The sequence below is a fragment of the Dicentrarchus labrax genome, unplaced genomic scaffold, assembly GCF_905237075.1.
Source record: "Dicentrarchus labrax unplaced genomic scaffold, dlabrax2021, whole genome shotgun sequence".
In the NCBI taxonomy this organism is placed as follows: Eukaryota; Metazoa; Chordata; class Actinopteri; family Moronidae; genus Dicentrarchus; species Dicentrarchus labrax.
The window spans coordinates 25001285-25019280 of NW_026136722.1; the positions used below are offsets into that span (position 1 = coordinate 25001285).

Genomic DNA, 17996 nt, shown 5'->3' on the forward strand with positions numbered 1-17996 from the left:
AAAAACCGAGCCTGGCCATCGAAAGGATGAATGATTTTTTCTCAATAACCATTATCGATACCGAACAGACGCTCCGTCCGCCGACAAGCGGATATTAATTCACTCTGATCCGCAGCCGAGGCTCGCGCGGCGGATCACTTCAAAGCCTTTAATCGGCCCGATAAAGGCGCGCGTGTCGGCTCGTTCATTTCTTTAAGAGTTGAATTATAGTGCGCGCTCCCGCCACGTGCACGCAGTGTGATGATTCTATTGACAGTGTGGCGTTAAACGGACGACACCCGCTGACAGAGAGGGGACGAAACCACGTGACATGCCGTTTAATGATAATTGAAGGTTGTAATAGACTAACCATAAAAATGGCAATAATAATCAATAACACTTTGATTGAAACCAGTCCAGACTCTAATCCGAACTGCCTGCTTAAACTTTCAAACTTTTTAAAAATAAATAAATTAAATAAATTAAAACTTAAAACCCGTGTTTGTCCTCATCAGGTCTCATCAGGAAGTGTGGATCAGCTGAAATCACATCCTGTATCAGTCACTGGTGGAAGAGTTCCACTGTCCTGTTTTATAACTGAATGTACAACACAGTAGATCTAGTCTTAGTCTAAGATTTTTAGATTAGCTTAAAAAAGAAAAAAAAAAAAGGATCATTGCGAATATCCAGATGTGGGCTGTGGATCACAGTCATTGTAATCGATCTCAAATTGTACGTCTCTGTTTAAAGCCTCAGGAGCCGGTCGGGTCCCACACATCAGGATATAACTGATCAATGCGGAGAAGATCCAGAGACATGGAAGGACACTTGTGTGTATAGGAACTTCATCATCAGTCTGTGCAAAGTCATACAGTCTCAAATCTGTGATCAACAACTCTTCATGAGACTGAACACTGGATTATGGAGCTCCATCCTCAATTTATGGAAAACTGGTGGAGACAGAAGTTAAAACATCTCAGATCTCAGCTATAGTTTGTCAGAGGGCTCGCAGGAGACCCAGAAATCACCTGGATAAACTGGAAAGTCTGATGAGAGCTTTTTGTCCACCAGTTAGCTGAGAATTTGTGGTCACTCCTGTTCCCCATCATGAAACCTGACTGAGCCTCAGCAGGTTTGTGAAGAAGCACGAGGGGAAACGATGTTCACCTACTCTACACTAACATGTTGGGTGAACACTTGTGTCAACAAGCATTTTAAATTTCCCTTTCCAGGGATCTGTTATTTATAATCAAACACATACAACACTGTATTATGGCTGTCACAATATCAGACTGTCACTGCATGACTATCACGGCCAGGAGAATTAACGATAATATTATTCAAAATAAAAATATGAATGCTGTCAGTGACACTGGCAATCACCACCATGTGTGAACCACTAAAAACTGAAAGACTGGATTTAAGAGGGCGCTGATTATTTACATATCATCATGTGGGTTATTAATACAATGTGAATATTTCATTTTTAAATCACCAATATCTATATATTGAGACCCCCCTCCACCATATATACAGTGCTCACACACTCACCTTTACCTGAGGAAGACGCTGTCACAGCCTTATATCATCAAAGAATAACTGGGAACCAAATGGGCCTGTGTGTGTGTGAGTGTGTGTGTACATTATTGTTACCCAGCAGCTGCAAGGATTGCTGGAGGTGTGTGTCTCCTGATGATTGGCTGTCCTCAGAAAGGTCAAGTGTTATTTGATTAAAAGGTTAATATACTCGTTTGGCTGCATCAACAGCCACTCCATAAAGAATCATCAGTGGTGTGAAGTCCAAATGATTCTATTAAAATCTGTTCTTTGACTCAGTGTCTATATAGAGCCTGTTTGAAGTTTGATTAATGGACACGTCGCCCTCTGGTGGCTATTTTCAAGTTCTTCATAAAATTATAGACTAGAAATGTAGACTTTTAAAGGCCATTAAGAATGCAACTTCAGACCTATTTTACATCCTTTCTGGCAAAAAGAGTAAGAAGGATATGAAGAGAAATTTGTTTTGGTTCCATGTTGGTTTCGTTTTGTCATTACAGCATCAATACAGACTCTTCTCAAAAACATTGAGACTTAAAAATTAAACTTGATACACTAATAACACACTCAATAATCCAATCACTTTTTAACCTGTAAAAATCCTATTTATGACATTTTAAGGGCCTAAAATTCAGATTATTGGATTTTGGACTTGAGCCTTGGTTTCCAATATGACAGGTTTTAGAAATTCTCCATGTTGGTGAGCTCATGCTTGACCTCGGAAACAGCAACTGACAGGTTAAGCTCATAAAAATATTAACATGCATCTATTTCGTTTTCGTCGACAGGTACCAGCGATCATCTGGTCTTCTACAGTAAGAAAAGCAGCACTGATGGTGATAATAATAAAACATTTTATTTGTATAGCACTTTTCTAAATACTCAAAGACACTTTACAAGGAGAGAGAAAGCAACGATGAAAACATGTCATGAATAAAAATAGAAACAACTTTAAAAAGAGATAATACAATGTCAGTAGAATCGTGGGTATTTCAATGAACACCATGTTAGCGAGATAACGTAACAGAACTACATACTGGATCCTTGATTAAACTGTTATCCATCAAATTGACCGTTTGCAAAATTCACTTCATCTTTTCTATGTTTACTTGGAAGTTATCCGGTTAACGGCAGCTGGCTGCTTATTGAAACACCCTGCAGGTAGGTGTCATCTAAATCCATCCTGGGAGCAGTGAGACGTAGGCATTTTCTACAGGAAAAGCAACACTGGAGGGTGTGTCGGAGTTGAGGCGGAGGAGGAGGAGGAGGTGGTGGGTGGTGGGGTCCAGAGCTGCAGACATACTGTATTTTGGCCACTGTAGTTTCCAGATGCAGCCGTGTTATGGGCTCAAACCCGGCCCAGTCCTGCTGCTAAGTCACTGGTGATGGTGTGTGTGATTGAGTCGTGATGAGGGGTTGATGTAAGGCAATGTTACATCTTTACAGCCGACACAGCTCTAGACGGGGGGGGGTTGACAGTAATAATTATACAGCACTTGTCTTAAAGTGCTTTGAAGTGAGAGGAACAAACATGTTAACAGTCAGTTCGAAGAAAAAGGAAGAAAAAAAAATAGAGGGGATGGAGACTTGTACTTGCTATCTTCTAGATTTGATTCCCGGCCAACAGATTATTAAAACTACAATAACAATAAGCCACCAGTCAGATGCAAGTTTAGAAAAAGAGTGAGCTTTCAGTTGTGTGTTATAAGAAGGTAACCGCGCCAAACTGTCCTCGTTGGTGTTTGTGGCTGGGTGGGTGGGTGGGTGGGGGGGACTTTGAGGTCCTTTCCAACAGAAGGGCTTTCAGTCTTCACAACACCAAGAAGTCAAACTGGCGTCAAAAATGTTTTTTTTGCAGAACAGCAGTGAGCGGAGTGGTTTCCGCCGTGGTCCTCGCTGCCGATGCTCCGGGATGAGAGGTTGTGGGGCGCTGTAACGGAAACGGCTTTCTGAAATAGTCATGACACCTCCTAACGCACAATATACACAAGCTTCATTCTGGAGTTAAAGAGGAACGTTTGGAGAAAAAAAGAAAAAAGAAAAAAGAAAGAAAAGTTGTTTCCCCTTCTCCTTTCCAGAAGCCTCTTTTGACAAAAAAAAAAAGTTGGGTTTTATGTTCAAAAACATATTTGAAGGGAAAATTTTGTCACATTTACTTTGACAACTTGGCGCCCTGGAATCCCTCGACTTTAAGGGTCTGGAACTCACTTTTGATAAAAATAGCCTCTTCGTTTCATTTAACATATGGAAAAAGGGGGGCGGGGTGGGGAGAGACACTATTCATAATGGGAAGGATAGATATTTTCATAACTAGCGTGGGAGAGGAGGATGGGGAGATAAAATTCTTAGCGAGAGGACAGACATTTTAACTTATATCCAGTACATGGCATAGATCATACATGAGGGTCAAGGCAACACATTTTTTTTAAACCTAACTACTCAGTAATCAATCTCAACTAGTTCTCAATGTGCCCTTCCCCGTTCCCAAACACAACGTTCCAAAGGAGGGGGTGATGTGGTGGAGGGGCATCCCAACTCCTTCCTCCTTGATGCTGGGTCCGAAAGAGGCGGAGGAGGAGGAGGGTGTGGGGTGGGTGGGGGGGGGGTGGTGGCGGTGGAGGACGCGACCGTGAGGGAGGGCGGCTGGTTCCCGGGAGGTCTCATTGATTGTAGAGGGAGCGCTGCTCCCAGGGCATGGCCTGGATGGTGCGTGGCACGGGGGAAGGCTTGAGCGTGGGCGCTCCGTTCGGATGGAGGGAGTGGCCGATGGGGTTGATGGTGGTGAGGGGCCGCTGGGGGGCCAGAGAGAAAGTGTCCTGATGCTTCGGCTGCAGGGGGAGAGGACAAAAAAAACACAAGGGTAAAATATCAGTGTCAGCGGAGTGACTTGTCAGTTTAATGCAGGTACAGTAAAATGGAGGAAAAGACGAGTTACAGACACACACAGACAGACAGACAGACAGACAGACAGACAGACAGACACGGCGTAGAGTTAGAGACAGAACATGGAGAGCAGGGCTGCACTCAGATCTTTTCGTTCTGTTGTGATGACGTTCTCATCTCTCTGTGCAATTCAAATGATCATCAAGACACGTTACTGCCACAGAATCACACTGATACTGATGTTCTTCTCACTGAGTAGGACTGTCATGTCCTGTTTAGAGAATAGTTTAATACATTCAGACCTGGACAGGCTGCAGCATTCACACATCTTAGCAATGAATTTGGTCAGTCCGATGTTATAACTGATGATGGCCACAATGACCAACATTTTGTTTTTAAAATTCCTTTCAATTAGACAAAGAAGTCAATTATCAATGAATCGACTAATTGTTGCAGCTCTAGTTGGCTGAGAGATGACAGGAAATCAAAGGAAGGGCACCTTATATTAAGGTTCTTCATTTTCTTTAAGACATTACTGTAAAGCAGAATGTCTCAATATGGCAACTTGGATGGAAGTAGTCCACAGATGGAGGGCATTGTGTTCGTAAATAACTACTGGCAGTAAGTAATGAAATATGATTCACGTGCAGCACCAACTCCAACATCAACATGGACACACACAGAGTGAGTGATTGATTAGTGTCAAAGTGTGAAAGGTGGGACTGAGTTAGCAGCACAGCCCCAAGTTAGTAGTGTCCTACCGCCAGAGAGCATCCACAGTTGAGAGTTAAAGAAAGGAGCCCATCAGCTGGATGTTAGTCTGCTGCTTTGCTTTGCTGGGCGCTGGGAGCATTGTCTATAAAAGCTAATTAGTAGTACTACTAATCATTCCTATTCAATCTACTGGGTGCCACCATCAGGAGGCTGATAATGCTACCAATACTAATCAGGCCTGTATTGTTTTCAGTCCCAGTGTCTGAGCCAGGACTGGGGGGGTCAAAGGGACCCATTAACCCCTCTCTAGATACTTTTCTGGATCAAGAAAGAACACCCTGTTGTTTGACCCGGGTTTAACTTGCCAGTGACAAATGTTTATTCAGCATTCCTCTCAATATTTTACCTAGAACTAAAGCTCACATTTACTGAGACAATATGTACATAATGAGATACTCAAAATCTACAGTAGCCCACAAGGGACAAACCAAACACTGGCTCTAGACAGAAGCATTTCCCAGCCACCATAGTTCCTCCTTTGCACTTAAATCCTCCACACTGGACCTTTAAGGCTGGTTTAACACTGCAGAGCAGTCTAAAATATCTGGATGAAACCAGCACCATTATTATTATTATTATTTTTTTTTTTTTTTGTCTTTGGTTGAGTGTGATGACTTTCTACCTTCATATTTTCACAAACTGACGAGGACATTGATTAAAATACTGACGTGATGTGTCTCATTAAGGGAATCCAAATATTGTCTCCTGAATACTAGCAATTACTTGTTTGACGGTAGGTGACTGCTCATCTAGTGAGACACACTCAGTCAGCTCACGCAAGTTTATTTATGTGACGGGACATTTCCATTGTCCCCTCGCAATGATGTTGTAGAAGTTTCTATCGGTACCCAAAGAATATATGAAATGAAAACAGCAGACTAAAACCCAAAAGATTTAAGAAGAGAGCTAAGACCGTGTCCACCGGGCGTCTCTACAGACAGCGGCACTCCAGTTACGCTGCACCTCTCTTTGTCTTAACTATGAAAACAGTTAGATGTGCAATCCACTGTCAGGAGGTTGAAAGACCTGAACTGTGAGCAGAGGCTCCCGGTGCACACGTAAAGCATTGAAATATTAGTCCCTCTCTCCTGGTGTTAGTAGCCAGACAGGGAGAAGGGCAGCTAGGCAGCTAGCCAGCAGACAGCGGACGGCGGGGGCGTGTGGCGGTTCGCTCTCCTACCATGGGGTTGGCGCTCAGTCTAGTGTATCCCGAGCTCATCTCCTTTACCTCAGGCACCAGGGGCTGGAGCAGGGAGTAGGAGGAGGACGGGGTGGCGCTGGAGGAGGAGACGTGTTTGTTGGAGGACGAGCTCCTCATGCTCTGCTGGCTGCTCTGGGAGGACACCGAGCTGGGACGGCCCTGCTGGAACAGACAGAGGCTCAACACACACACACTCCCCAGAACAACAACACTACTATTAATATAGAATGATTCCCCTCCCGATCCCTACCTGGTGGGGGTCAGGCACAGACTGGCTGCTCACACCGCCCTGCCCTCCCTGGGACATGGGGGAGACGCAGTGGGAGGGCAGAGGTTCCTGCTGGCCGTGTCCTCCGTGCTGCGGTTGCATCATGGAGTTGGCGCTGTTCTGCTGTTGCTGTTGCTGCTGACGGCGGGCAGCGTTGGAGTAATTGGAACGACGACTGCCGGACTGGATGGGAGGAGGGAGGAGAGCAGGAGGAGGGCAGAGAAAGACAGGAGGAAGACAGGGTTCTGTAAGTCATTTCTGTCTGTGCACATACTGCGTGTGCCACATGCGTGCCAGTCATGCACAGAGTTTGTGATCGGATACAGAGCGGAGGAGAGGCGATGGATGAATGTGATGGACTGTTTTCCACACTCAGATCTCTTCAAGCTTCTTGTGCCGCTCAGCGTAAATATCTGAAGTTGATGCATTTTAATTCTGTCTTACAAAACATAGTAACCCTTCCCTATCCTATCTCTCTTTACACCTATTAATATGAGGAGATGGAGTGGTCACGTTGTACACACATACACACATAAACACTCACACAGCCTAGCAACTATAACTACACAGACTGTCAACAGGAATCTACATCTGTCTTCCAAGTGTCTTAGAAGATGCTTGCCATGTCAACTTGTCCTCTAACCCTGACGGCTACAGAGTTTTTGCTGATCTAAAAGGTTAAACCCAACCTGAAGATTTTAAACTACTGTAGACCTCAAAGCTTTATTTTGCCTCATTGTTCCGCTAACATTAAGCGTGCTCAGACAATTCTGTGTTTTCTTTTACAACCCAGGTCTTATCTTCATACCTCCAACCATCATTCGTGTCTGGTATGTTTACATTTTACAGACCAGATTCCCTGCCATGGCAATCCATAAGGAAATGAATTGAGGCACATTTTTTGCTGTGGGCTCCAAAAACAGTTGAGCAAGAGGTCAGAACTTCAGTCAACTACCATATATACAGTCACATCTTACGTTAGCAAAACATGAATGTTAGGTATCTAATGACTGCTTTAAATTAGCTAGCTAGTTAGCTCATGTTTTGTTCTGTAGCAAAACGCTAGCTAACTAATGAATAATATAGAATTAGCCTAAGCTGTCTGAGGCTCTGACTGAAGCTTGCTCAATGGTTATTGGAGCACAGAGCAAAAAGGGGCGGGACTTAGAAGGGGTCAATTGTGATAGGTTGTTATCTGTTCACAGCCAGTGTGGACAGGAGAAACTTACTTACTGCAATGTTTATATGAGCGTATCAGTACTGTTTTAAGACTTGAAAACAGGTTCATGTTTTTTCACTTCCACAATAGGTAGTTTGGACTTGGATCTGTCGGTTTTAAAGCTGTGTCTACTGGTCAGTGTTGGAATAACCCACAAGGAGGCCCAGAAGCAAAAATGAGCTGCAGGCCCCTCTTGATACCCCACATCTATTCCATTCTATGTGCATGTATTAATCAGTAATTAAGTTTGTATTAGCTTAATTTGATATAAAAACACACCATGTAAGCATACCTCAAGATTACGCATGTAGTCATTGGAGGTCTGGGACCTGAGGTGGTTGCCCACCTAGCCCAGATGGTATTCCAGCTAATACTGGTGGTCAAAAACTTAAAAATAAGACCAAAGTTGCAGGGAAATAGATTTGATTTTGCTCTGATGAGCTTGGAATTATTTAAAAAGTTGTTTTCATTTTATCCTTGAGTTTTAGATGCAATGGTCGGACACCTGCTGTGACAGCCATTAATAGTTTCCCTTTGCTTTTATGTTGAAGTTAACACTGCCACCAGTGCAGTGACACTGAGACAGAGGACAGGACCAAGGGAAAAACTTCAGTCAAAAAGCAGCATAAAAGCAGTTTACAGCAGAGACGATCAGAAGAGTACCAGTCGGTTCCTGACCATCACATCTAAAGCTCCTGTACAAGTTGGCCCTTACTCACAGCTATGATTCAATCTGCTGACACTGACACTGCCTCAGATACACACACAGACACACACACACACACACACACACACACACATGCTCACTCACGCTCACACCAACCTGGTTTTTGGCCGCGGCGCTGCAGCGATGCTGGGCCAGGTCCAGCATGGTTCGGTAGCTCTTAAAGCAGGACGGGCAGTTGAACCGGTTCTTATGAACCAACCCCACACAGACACACACACACACACACACACACACACACACAGACACACACACACATAAATTTGAATTACTATACTTTTAAGGGAAATCCACTGAATTGTTTTCATTCCCTAATGTCTAAACCCTGACCCTTTCCCTAAACTTAGCCTAACCCTGCTCTAACCCTAACTGCACAGCATGCTTTCACTACAGGAGGGTTGGCAACACTTCTCCCAACAGACTGCAGCTGGAGAGAGGACAGAGGGTCAAGAAAAATGTGCTATACTGTTACATGCACACTTCATGAAGCAAATAACAAAATATGCCTTGCCACACATGCATATCTCCACACACACACACACACACACACACACACACACACACACACACACACACACACACACACACACACACACACACACACACACACACACACACACACACACACACACACACACACACACACACACACACAGCAGTGTTTCTCCTACATATGGCCGTCTGGCGCACAGAATTTTACCACGCCTGCCACACAAACATAATGTCTATTCCATTATGAAATGTTAAAAGGGATTAATGTAATTGTTCCTGTTGGCGCAAAAATGGACAAACAACGCTGCTGCCAGATATGTGTGAAGAGCAGTTTAAACTCTCACTGAGAGATGCCAAGTGGGAAAAGCTGCTGATCCCACAAGTGTTTTTCCCTCTTCTGAATTCCCATTTAAAATGCATCTTTTGATTTAACCTCAATGTTACTTCACATAGAGATTTTCTAGTCTTGTGTTTCTATCAAAAAAGTTTGTCATGGCCACCAGTTTGAAATTGAGTTATTTCAACTGTTTTCTGAGATGTTCTCTCTGTCAGTGTGGCACAGCAGAGGGCTCTAAATATTACAATACCCATAAGTCACAGCCTCCAGTGCTATAGAGAGGAAGCTAATTTAGAGGCGTGAATCAGTGTGGTAGCAAATTCAAAACACCTAGTTGTTGCTGTTGGGAACAAAACATGGTGCCATAGTTGCTGAATACAAAATGTAATAAAAACATTTTTTTATTCAGTTTCATCAAGTGCCATCTGAGTTAGGGCTGCACCATGTTGTAAACTCATCATATTGCCATTATTTTGACAGATATTGCAATAGGATTTGAGATTAGTATGGGAATGATCGTTCTCAAATTAAATTTTAAATCAAAATTGAGATGATGGGAAATTTTTTGACAAACATGTTTTCTTAAATCTGGAGAACAATATTTGTAGGCCGGGACATCTCTTCAGAGCGACAGTACTTCATTATCATGCTATTTTGTCTCACATTTTGTCTTTATCTTTTGAGGACATTATATATTTGGATATATACATGGCCATATTGCCATTTTGATAAATTTCCATAAATTGTGCAGCCCTAATCTGATTGGTTGCTTGTTGCCAAATGCACCTACGGATTCGTAGTTACTCATTTTTTGTACAGGTTTAACCAGGAAAGAGATCCAAGCTGCAACTGTGTTCCAACTGTAAATCATGGAACATTTTCTATGGAGACATGAATGGGATTTTTACTTCTGTTTCTATAAAGGCAGATTACCCTGCAGCCTGGATACACATCTTGTAGCTCACATTACAACAGTGCTCTCAGCCTGCGGGGGTCTCCTAACCTCTTTAAGCTCCTTCGATGTTTGGTGTACAGGTGAGGGGAGCTGTAATTAACAAAGGGAGGGAGCAGAGACTGTGTGCTGAGGGTTTTTGTTATGCATCACTACCTAATTGCAGTTATGTTAATTACCATCTTGATTACATGCAGTTAATGTATTGTAGAAATCCCCTTCACCCCCACAGATGAGCCTCACACTTGCAGGGAAACACTGCACACACACACACACTCTCAACAAAGAGCAGAACAGAGCATCGATCCAGCCGCGGCAAAGCCTCATCAGACTGTAGCCGAGTCAAGGTGTTAGCTCACAACACTCCCCCTCACACCATCACACACAGGCCCACATCATTAACTGCTCTATTACGGTGTTCATTTAGTGGCATTAATAGTGCAGTTCCTTTACAGATTCATAGTACCTAACAGTGAAGCTGTTGACATGAGACGCCAACGTTTAGGAAGTGATTTTGCTCTTTGTAGTTTGTAGCAATTGCTACACATATTTCTCAGCAGGGATTTTGACTGTTAACGTCTGCTGAGAATAAGAGCCAACACCAACAGACACCTCGGCAACATTAGAACCTAAAACGACTCTTTTTAAGATGAGGGGTTCTAAAAGCAACAAGGAGCCTATTTAGTTTTGTGGAAAATTTACCAAACCTGTAGATGGTGGGAATGTAACTTCATGTAAATATCACTACATTTAAATGTAACCAGGACATTTATTGAAATGAGTTTTTTGGGCTTTCCACATTACGACAAAGAAGCATATCACAGTGTATATTAATTATTAAGATCAATAAAATAAAAAAAATATGTCATAAACTATTGAAATTTGCCCGTCCTACGTTTTGATTCAATCATAAGTGTAATGACTGGCTGTGATTACATGTGGGCATATTTCATATCTCACCCGACAGTGTGTCTTTTTTTTAAACAAACATGGCAATATACTGATCTCGGTAGGAAAGAAACCCAGTTTCTGTCCCTTTCAGTTCTTTCTGGATTGGTCCTTGGTTTGCCAGACTCTACGCAGTCTGTGACGTTACAGGACTTCTTATTGTTTTTCAGTCTATGAATGGCTTCCTACATTGTGGACATGCTCACTGAATACACAGTGGACAGATCCCTGAGATCTAGTAAAGGTCTCCTTACTATACCAAGTATAAATTCTAAATCAGCTATGGTGCGTTTAGTCATTATGGTCTGACTCTCACTTGTTTTAGAATCAGTATTCCCTTTTTAATAATAACAACAACAATCTATCATATTCACTTTTCATAGTAATCCCTTCTTATGTTTTGTTATACATGTAATACCATCTTTCATGCGTTTTTTTGTTGCATTTTTTTTATTTTAAAGCACATTCAGTGTTAAATGTGCATATGACATGTGCTTTATAAATAAAGTTGACCTGACGGCACTGAGCCGAGCGGATAAAGCACACTGATATTAACCTGAACATTAAACTTTAAAATGCTGTCACTGTTGCTTTCTATACCACCACTCAAGTTCTCTGCCTCGTTCAGGGTAAAGCACGCCGCTCCCCCACCGCCTCTATTAAAGCAAACTTGGAGACATGGCGTGCTGCGCGGTGAGAAAGTACAGCCCTCTGGTAGAGTGCTGGAGGGTGATGTGACAGAGAGTAGACAATTACCAGATCTTGTTCACTGAATGATTGAAGGAAAGCTCTGATTAAAATATGATGGCTTAAGCAGAGCTTTTTTTTAGTGGATGCAACTTATCAACCATTCAGACCAACAATAGGAAGAGCCTTGAGGGCCTCGGCCCATCAAACTAGAGACGCATTCCTGATTTGTCAGCTCCCAGTTCACTCCTCTGTCCATGCAGGACAGGAAAAGGGGTGGCAGGTACCTTGCTGTCAGGTGAAGAGAATTGCCTGTGTGCACGTGACCCTTTACTGAATCAGGACCTCCAGTATTTAGACCAGGTAGCTTGTGAAAAATAAGGTTTTGGAGCTACAGCTGTTATTTCTATTATTGTTATATGTTTCTGATCCATATTTAATCATCATATGGGTAAATTAAAGTATCAGATTCATTATTAAATGCTGTACAGTCTTCCACCATGTAAAGACTGAACAGCTGAGAGGTTTGTTAGGGACGTTTTACAGCACCTATCATAACAAGGAATGGAACTGTAACTGCATTGCTCTGACGTGCAGAATATTTATTCTTGTCCGGTGATATTTTTTGTGTACGTGCATTAATGCCCAGTGGAAACAGTCGGGTCTCCAGTTTCCTCCAGTCTGAGTGATGTTTGTCAACAACTACAGCGAAGAGTTAGTTACATTTTTTAAAATAAAAATATACATTTGTGATTCCCCCCCCCATTGTCATTAGCGGTATGTCACCTTGTGCTGAACACATTATACACACACATTTAAATGTTAGAATTGTTAATTGATTTCACTGGTTTACAATTTCAGACTTTTTATAGACTATTTAGAAATAACAAATGAGTAAGGGGAGTCCTTATAGAGGAACAGCTGCTATAAACTATGATTCATAAAACATCATCGCTGTATCTGTCACATTCAGGAAGCATTTATGTAAACAAAACATCCTACATTTAAATGTCTCATTACATGTCTTCAAATACCAAAAATGCAAGTTCTCACCTGTTTCGCTGCAGAATGACTCTCACAGAACTGTTATATTAGTAATGCAGCACAACATCATCCACTCTTTCAAAGCACCGTCACACACACACATATACCTGGTTGGTTGCAGCAGCGGTGCAGCGGTGCTGGGCCAGCTCCAGCATGGTCCTGTAGCTCTTGCAGCAGGAGGGACAGTCGAAGCGGTTGGGCCCGTCGTCATGGATCCTCTGGTGGTTGCGGAGGTAACGGGCTAAGCGGAAGGCCTTCCCGCAGAGGTCACACATGTAGCGCTTCTGACCGTGGATTCGCATGTGGTTGCGCAGGGACATGTAGTTGGTGTAGGGCTTGCTACAGAAGTCGCACCTGAGTTTTGGAGACAGAAGGTGCGTGGAAGTTAGAGGCAAACAGGGACACCTTTGACCTGACGCTCTCCAATTACAGTGAGTGAGGTGGTAGAAGAACAACATTTTGGCATATTTACCTGACATTAACTGAAAAGGGTTAATACCTGGAATGCTGGAAAATCTGAATCATCTGTGTAGAAAGTGCAAGTGCCTACCTGAAGTCTCCAGTCTTGTGGGTGAGCTTGTGGTTGAGCAGGGAGCTGGCGTGCTTGTAGGCGCAGGTGCACAGGTCGCAGACGTACGGCCTCTCGTCCGACTCCATGTCGTCTGACGCCGTCGTCGCTGGCGCTGGTGCCGGCGCTCGGGACTCCAAGGACAGACTGGAGCTGGAGAGTGACGCTGAGGAGAGACTGGAACTGGAGAGTGCTGCTGAGGACGAAGGGAGCTGATCGCACCAGCTGATGGTCGAACTCGGCTGTCACAGAGGAGAGAATATGTTAGAGCAGAGTACTACAGCAGGTAACAAGTCATTGTGTGTGCAGTGACGCTTTCATGGCTGACTATTTTATCATTCTCAAGACACACGGAATAGAGATAGCGACACGTCATTTTGCTGCTGTGGTCAGTAAACTTCTGTGGTGCATGATAAAATTCTGACATAAATCATGGCTTTACATCTGCAAGCCATAGAACAACCTCACACCTTGTCATAAAGAGAGCACTCTGACACTTATAAGACATGTCAGGTGAAACTGACCTGTAAGAGTAAAGCTTTAAAGAAAAAGAAAGGTCAGCACCACAGACAGCAACTGTGCCCATAATAGATGTGCATGGGCCTAAGACCCAAACCCAGCCAGAACCAGCGTATTTAAGACCCAATCTGTCCAAAACTGAATGACGCTACTAAATGTGAGACGCTTTATTATTGATTACAGTTAATCCAGTACTGACCATAAGCTATCAAGGCTAATGCAACACATTAGCTACACATTACTTGCAACACATAACAAGCATGGACCCAGATGATACATACTGACGGAGAGAAATTCATAAATTACATTTTAAGATAATCAAACGCAGCCATGGACAGAAGCAGAACTCTAGCCTACATCACCCAGTGTGCAATCAAAAGCTTCTCCCTACATGTCTGCAGATCAATATGTTCAGAAAAAAGTTCTTAATGGGACAGCATCATTTTACTGTATCAACAGAAAGTACGCTTTCTTAATTCTTTGAACGCGTCTCTTTATTATGCTGATTGAGTGCTCAGTGTAACCAAAGAAAACAAGTGGACAACACGAGAAAAAAAAAGACGACATCTCCATCACTTTGACTACACACAGACTCCCTGACCACTCAATAATAAACGTAGTTAAAATGACGCCTACCTGACAGTGCCAATCAAAATCAAACATATCTGTGTTAAGGTAGAATTTACGGCCGAGCTGATGCATTAAATTGCATTAGACTTTTCAGGCGTACCTAATAACGTGGCCACTGAGTATACATGCTGCATAGAAACACTCTGCAAATACGTTTTTTTAATGCCCCCTGGAAACATCCACTGCTGTCTGACTTCTTTACGTTGCGTTGTAGTCAGATTTTCAAGATGCAGCAATGAGTTGAGCTCTCCTGGCCACAAATACCAAAAAAATCTACTTAATATAAATGTTATGCATGAATGTTTGACACTGCACCTTTGAAGAACCGTATAGAATTTTTTGAAAAAGGGGAGAAACCCTTGAGAAAGAATCTGCTTAAAACCACCTTCCTGACACTGTACACAAAGAGTGCTGTTTTTACACACCAACTACAAAGGAGACACTGTGCACACAGCAACCTCTTCCCAGGTGCTCCGGGTACAAAAAGAAACACATGTTAAATGATCAATGTGAAGATGCAGCCTGTGAATACACCTGGCTTTAAAGAGACAGACGGGAGAAACTTCAGATGAGTGACACCCAGTAAAGTCCCGCCAACTCCACTTAATGACAACACAGTTGAGTGAGTAACATAAACAAAGAGAAGTCCAGCCCGCCACACTCAGTGGAATTAAACGTCCATTTAACTTGCATGTGTGTGATAGCTGACATAAAAGTAGCCTGTGAGGCCGCCCTCATTCAGATGCGGAAAAATGCTTAAACATATAAATTAATGTGTGGGTGTCTGTGTGCGCTGTGCAGATAATCTGTCGGCTGAGGGCGACCATGAATGAACCGTACAGTCTGGCATCACAAAGGGGTCTTTCAAAGTCCTCCGCGGGGCGTCTTCCGCTCCCGTTTCCTGTGGGACAGCCTGGTCGTGTTTACTTTGCGCTGTTCGCTAACAATATTGCAGGCCCCGTGCACACACTTCTGCCTTAACTGCCTGAATTACCCCCGCAAGGTTCACGGTGTTGGAGCGGACATTTCAAAGCGCGGTTTTAAACGCGGTCCGACCCCAAAACAAAAACACTGCCGTCCAGCGCTGCCTTGTTTTGCACGGGCTCCGTTAGCCAACCAGTGTTGTCTGGTGTTAGCATTAGCTTCGTGATGCTTGGCTACCTTTATATACATTTTCCTAAACCCTTCGCGTCTTTAGATAACACAGTAGTGCCACGGTACAGGGGAAACACGTCCACTTCCACTAAACCCTTAAAGGACGGTGAAATTGATACAACATGCAGCCGCTCATATTGACTAGCCACTTAGCTCAGCAGCTAAGAGTCAAACTAGGCCATAAGCCGCTCAGCATGACGACTGGTACGATAGCAGAAAGCTAACGGAGCGGTTCTGTGACATAACTTGCAGCTTCAGATCAACCAGTGTTACTAAACTGCATTCAACACAACACTCAACAACAACCCCGCGTAAAAACAGACACTTTGCGAGGTGGCTAGCTCGTAAAATGTTGCTCCATTAGCCGTTTCATATAGCTATTTGTTGACTGGGCTCGCTAACGCTAGCTAACGGTGGTGGCAGCTGGCTCTCTTACTCCGGAGTCGTTCGGATCCTTTTTCCAGAACAATTGAGAGCAGTGGCCGAAAGACTCTGTGGATGTCACATAATTCACTCCGTTTCTATCTTGAAAGTCTCCATGTGTGCTGCCGGTATTTGTCCTGGCGTACATCGTCGGTTTTCGGATTCTTCGACTTTTTCTGTCTGAAAAGAAATAGGGCCGCTTTGTAGGGATCTTCTTCCGAAAAAATATTTCTTCTGTGAAATGAGCGTTTTGGCGGCTGACATATTGGAGCACGCGGGGCATTACTGCCGCCTGCTGGCCTGGAGTGTAACAACACCGGCGGCGGTGAGCGCACTGTCTGGGTATTGTCTCTGTTTCACCTACATGTTTTTAGAGGTCAAATTTACGCTGTGAGATAATGATACAGTAATGTATCTTTAAAATACACCTACCACCTGAACAAATCCTTAGGCTACATTTACTTCAACTTTACTCGATTATTTTCATTTCAAGCTATGTTACACTTTGCTTCACTAAACAACAAAGAAGTTATAAAGTAAAATGATATCCTCCTCAACCAACTACAAACTTTAACCTGCTACATAAACACATTAATACAGCACCATCTCTCTCCCTGTTTGCATGTCCACAAGTGCATGAAGTGTGTATTTCAGCCTGTGTGTGTGTGTGTGTGTGTGTGTGTGTGTGTGTGTGTGTGTGTAAATAAAAAAGAGTGAAAAAACAATTTCTCCAATAGGGGATTAATAAAGTACATATCTTATCTTATCTAAATCCAATGATATTTACTATAACGGGGGAAACCATTGAACAGGGGTTTCTAGATTGTTTTCATGCAACTTCTTTTTGGTCTGATTTACAGAAGAGCCTTTCTTTAAAATAATTGGAAAAATATATCATACTAACAGAGATTGATATATTATACATTTTTAATAATCCCAATTTCTGGGCAGATGGAACTTAAATAATTAACTTGATTAAAATATGAAACTAAATGATATGTCTGGAACTTTGGTATACTTATATAGTTCAAGTATTGAATGAATTGACTGACTGTTCTCTCAATTAAGTTGACAAAGTAGTACACTGCAACACGTACAGGGGCCATTATTTTTCACACTTATAGGACAATTTGCTAACGTTAACATGCTTTTATGTAATATTTTCACTGCAGATGTTTTACTAGTAATGCAGTATTTTTACAGTGTCATATAGCACCTGAATACTTCCCCTACCGATGGCAGTCAGACACAGTGTGTGTGAAATCATGTTTACTTGTTTTAATGATCAGTGTGTCTTTCATAATTTATTTACATTTGGTAATTTAGTCAAAATTAAAGATTCTTTTAATTGGAATTTTTTTTATTTATTGCTAATAAAACGTTTGGAAATATAATGGCTTAAAGTTGCTTAACACAGGTAGTTGATGGTATTTAATCTATAGATTAATTTCTATGCTGTATATAGTACCCGGAGGCCTGTGTGCCTCTGTGGCTAAACTCATCAGAACCACAAAACGCTCTGGGTTCAAGTTCATCATTTTAGAAAAACAAAGTGTTTTAAAAGCTACTAGAATTCTGCTTTTAGTGAACTCACATCAGACGCTTTTGTCAAAGCTCATGTCCCCCCAGATTTAAA

At 42.7% G+C, this 17996-nt stretch overlaps 1 protein-coding gene across 4 annotated transcripts; it reads right to left on the minus strand.

Moving 5' to 3' along the window:
- Nucleotides 1–2370: 2370 nt before the first annotated feature.
- Nucleotides 2371–16603, minus strand: LOC127357000 (zinc finger protein 646). 4 transcript variants are annotated; one of them, XM_051389142.1, is made up of 7 exons: nt 16374–16603; nt 13616–13875; nt 13173–13419; nt 8705–8794; nt 6645–6845; nt 6422–6556; nt 2371–4364 (listed from the first exon to the last, which is right to left on the minus strand). In XM_051389142.1, exons 1-7 carry the CDS (start codon nt 16506–16508, stop codon nt 4197–4199), a joined length of 1236 nt encoding a protein of 411 aa, XP_051245102.1. In that variant the 5' UTR covers nt 16509–16603; the 3' UTR covers nt 2371–4196. The 4 variants fall into 4 exon arrangements, with proteins under 4 accessions (XP_051245102.1, XP_051245101.1, XP_051245100.1 ...); XM_051389141.1 differs by having other exon boundaries at nt 6374–6553; nt 16374–16601; XM_051389140.1 differs by having other exon boundaries at nt 6374–6556; nt 16374–16601.
- Nucleotides 16604–17996: the final 1393 nt, after the last annotated feature.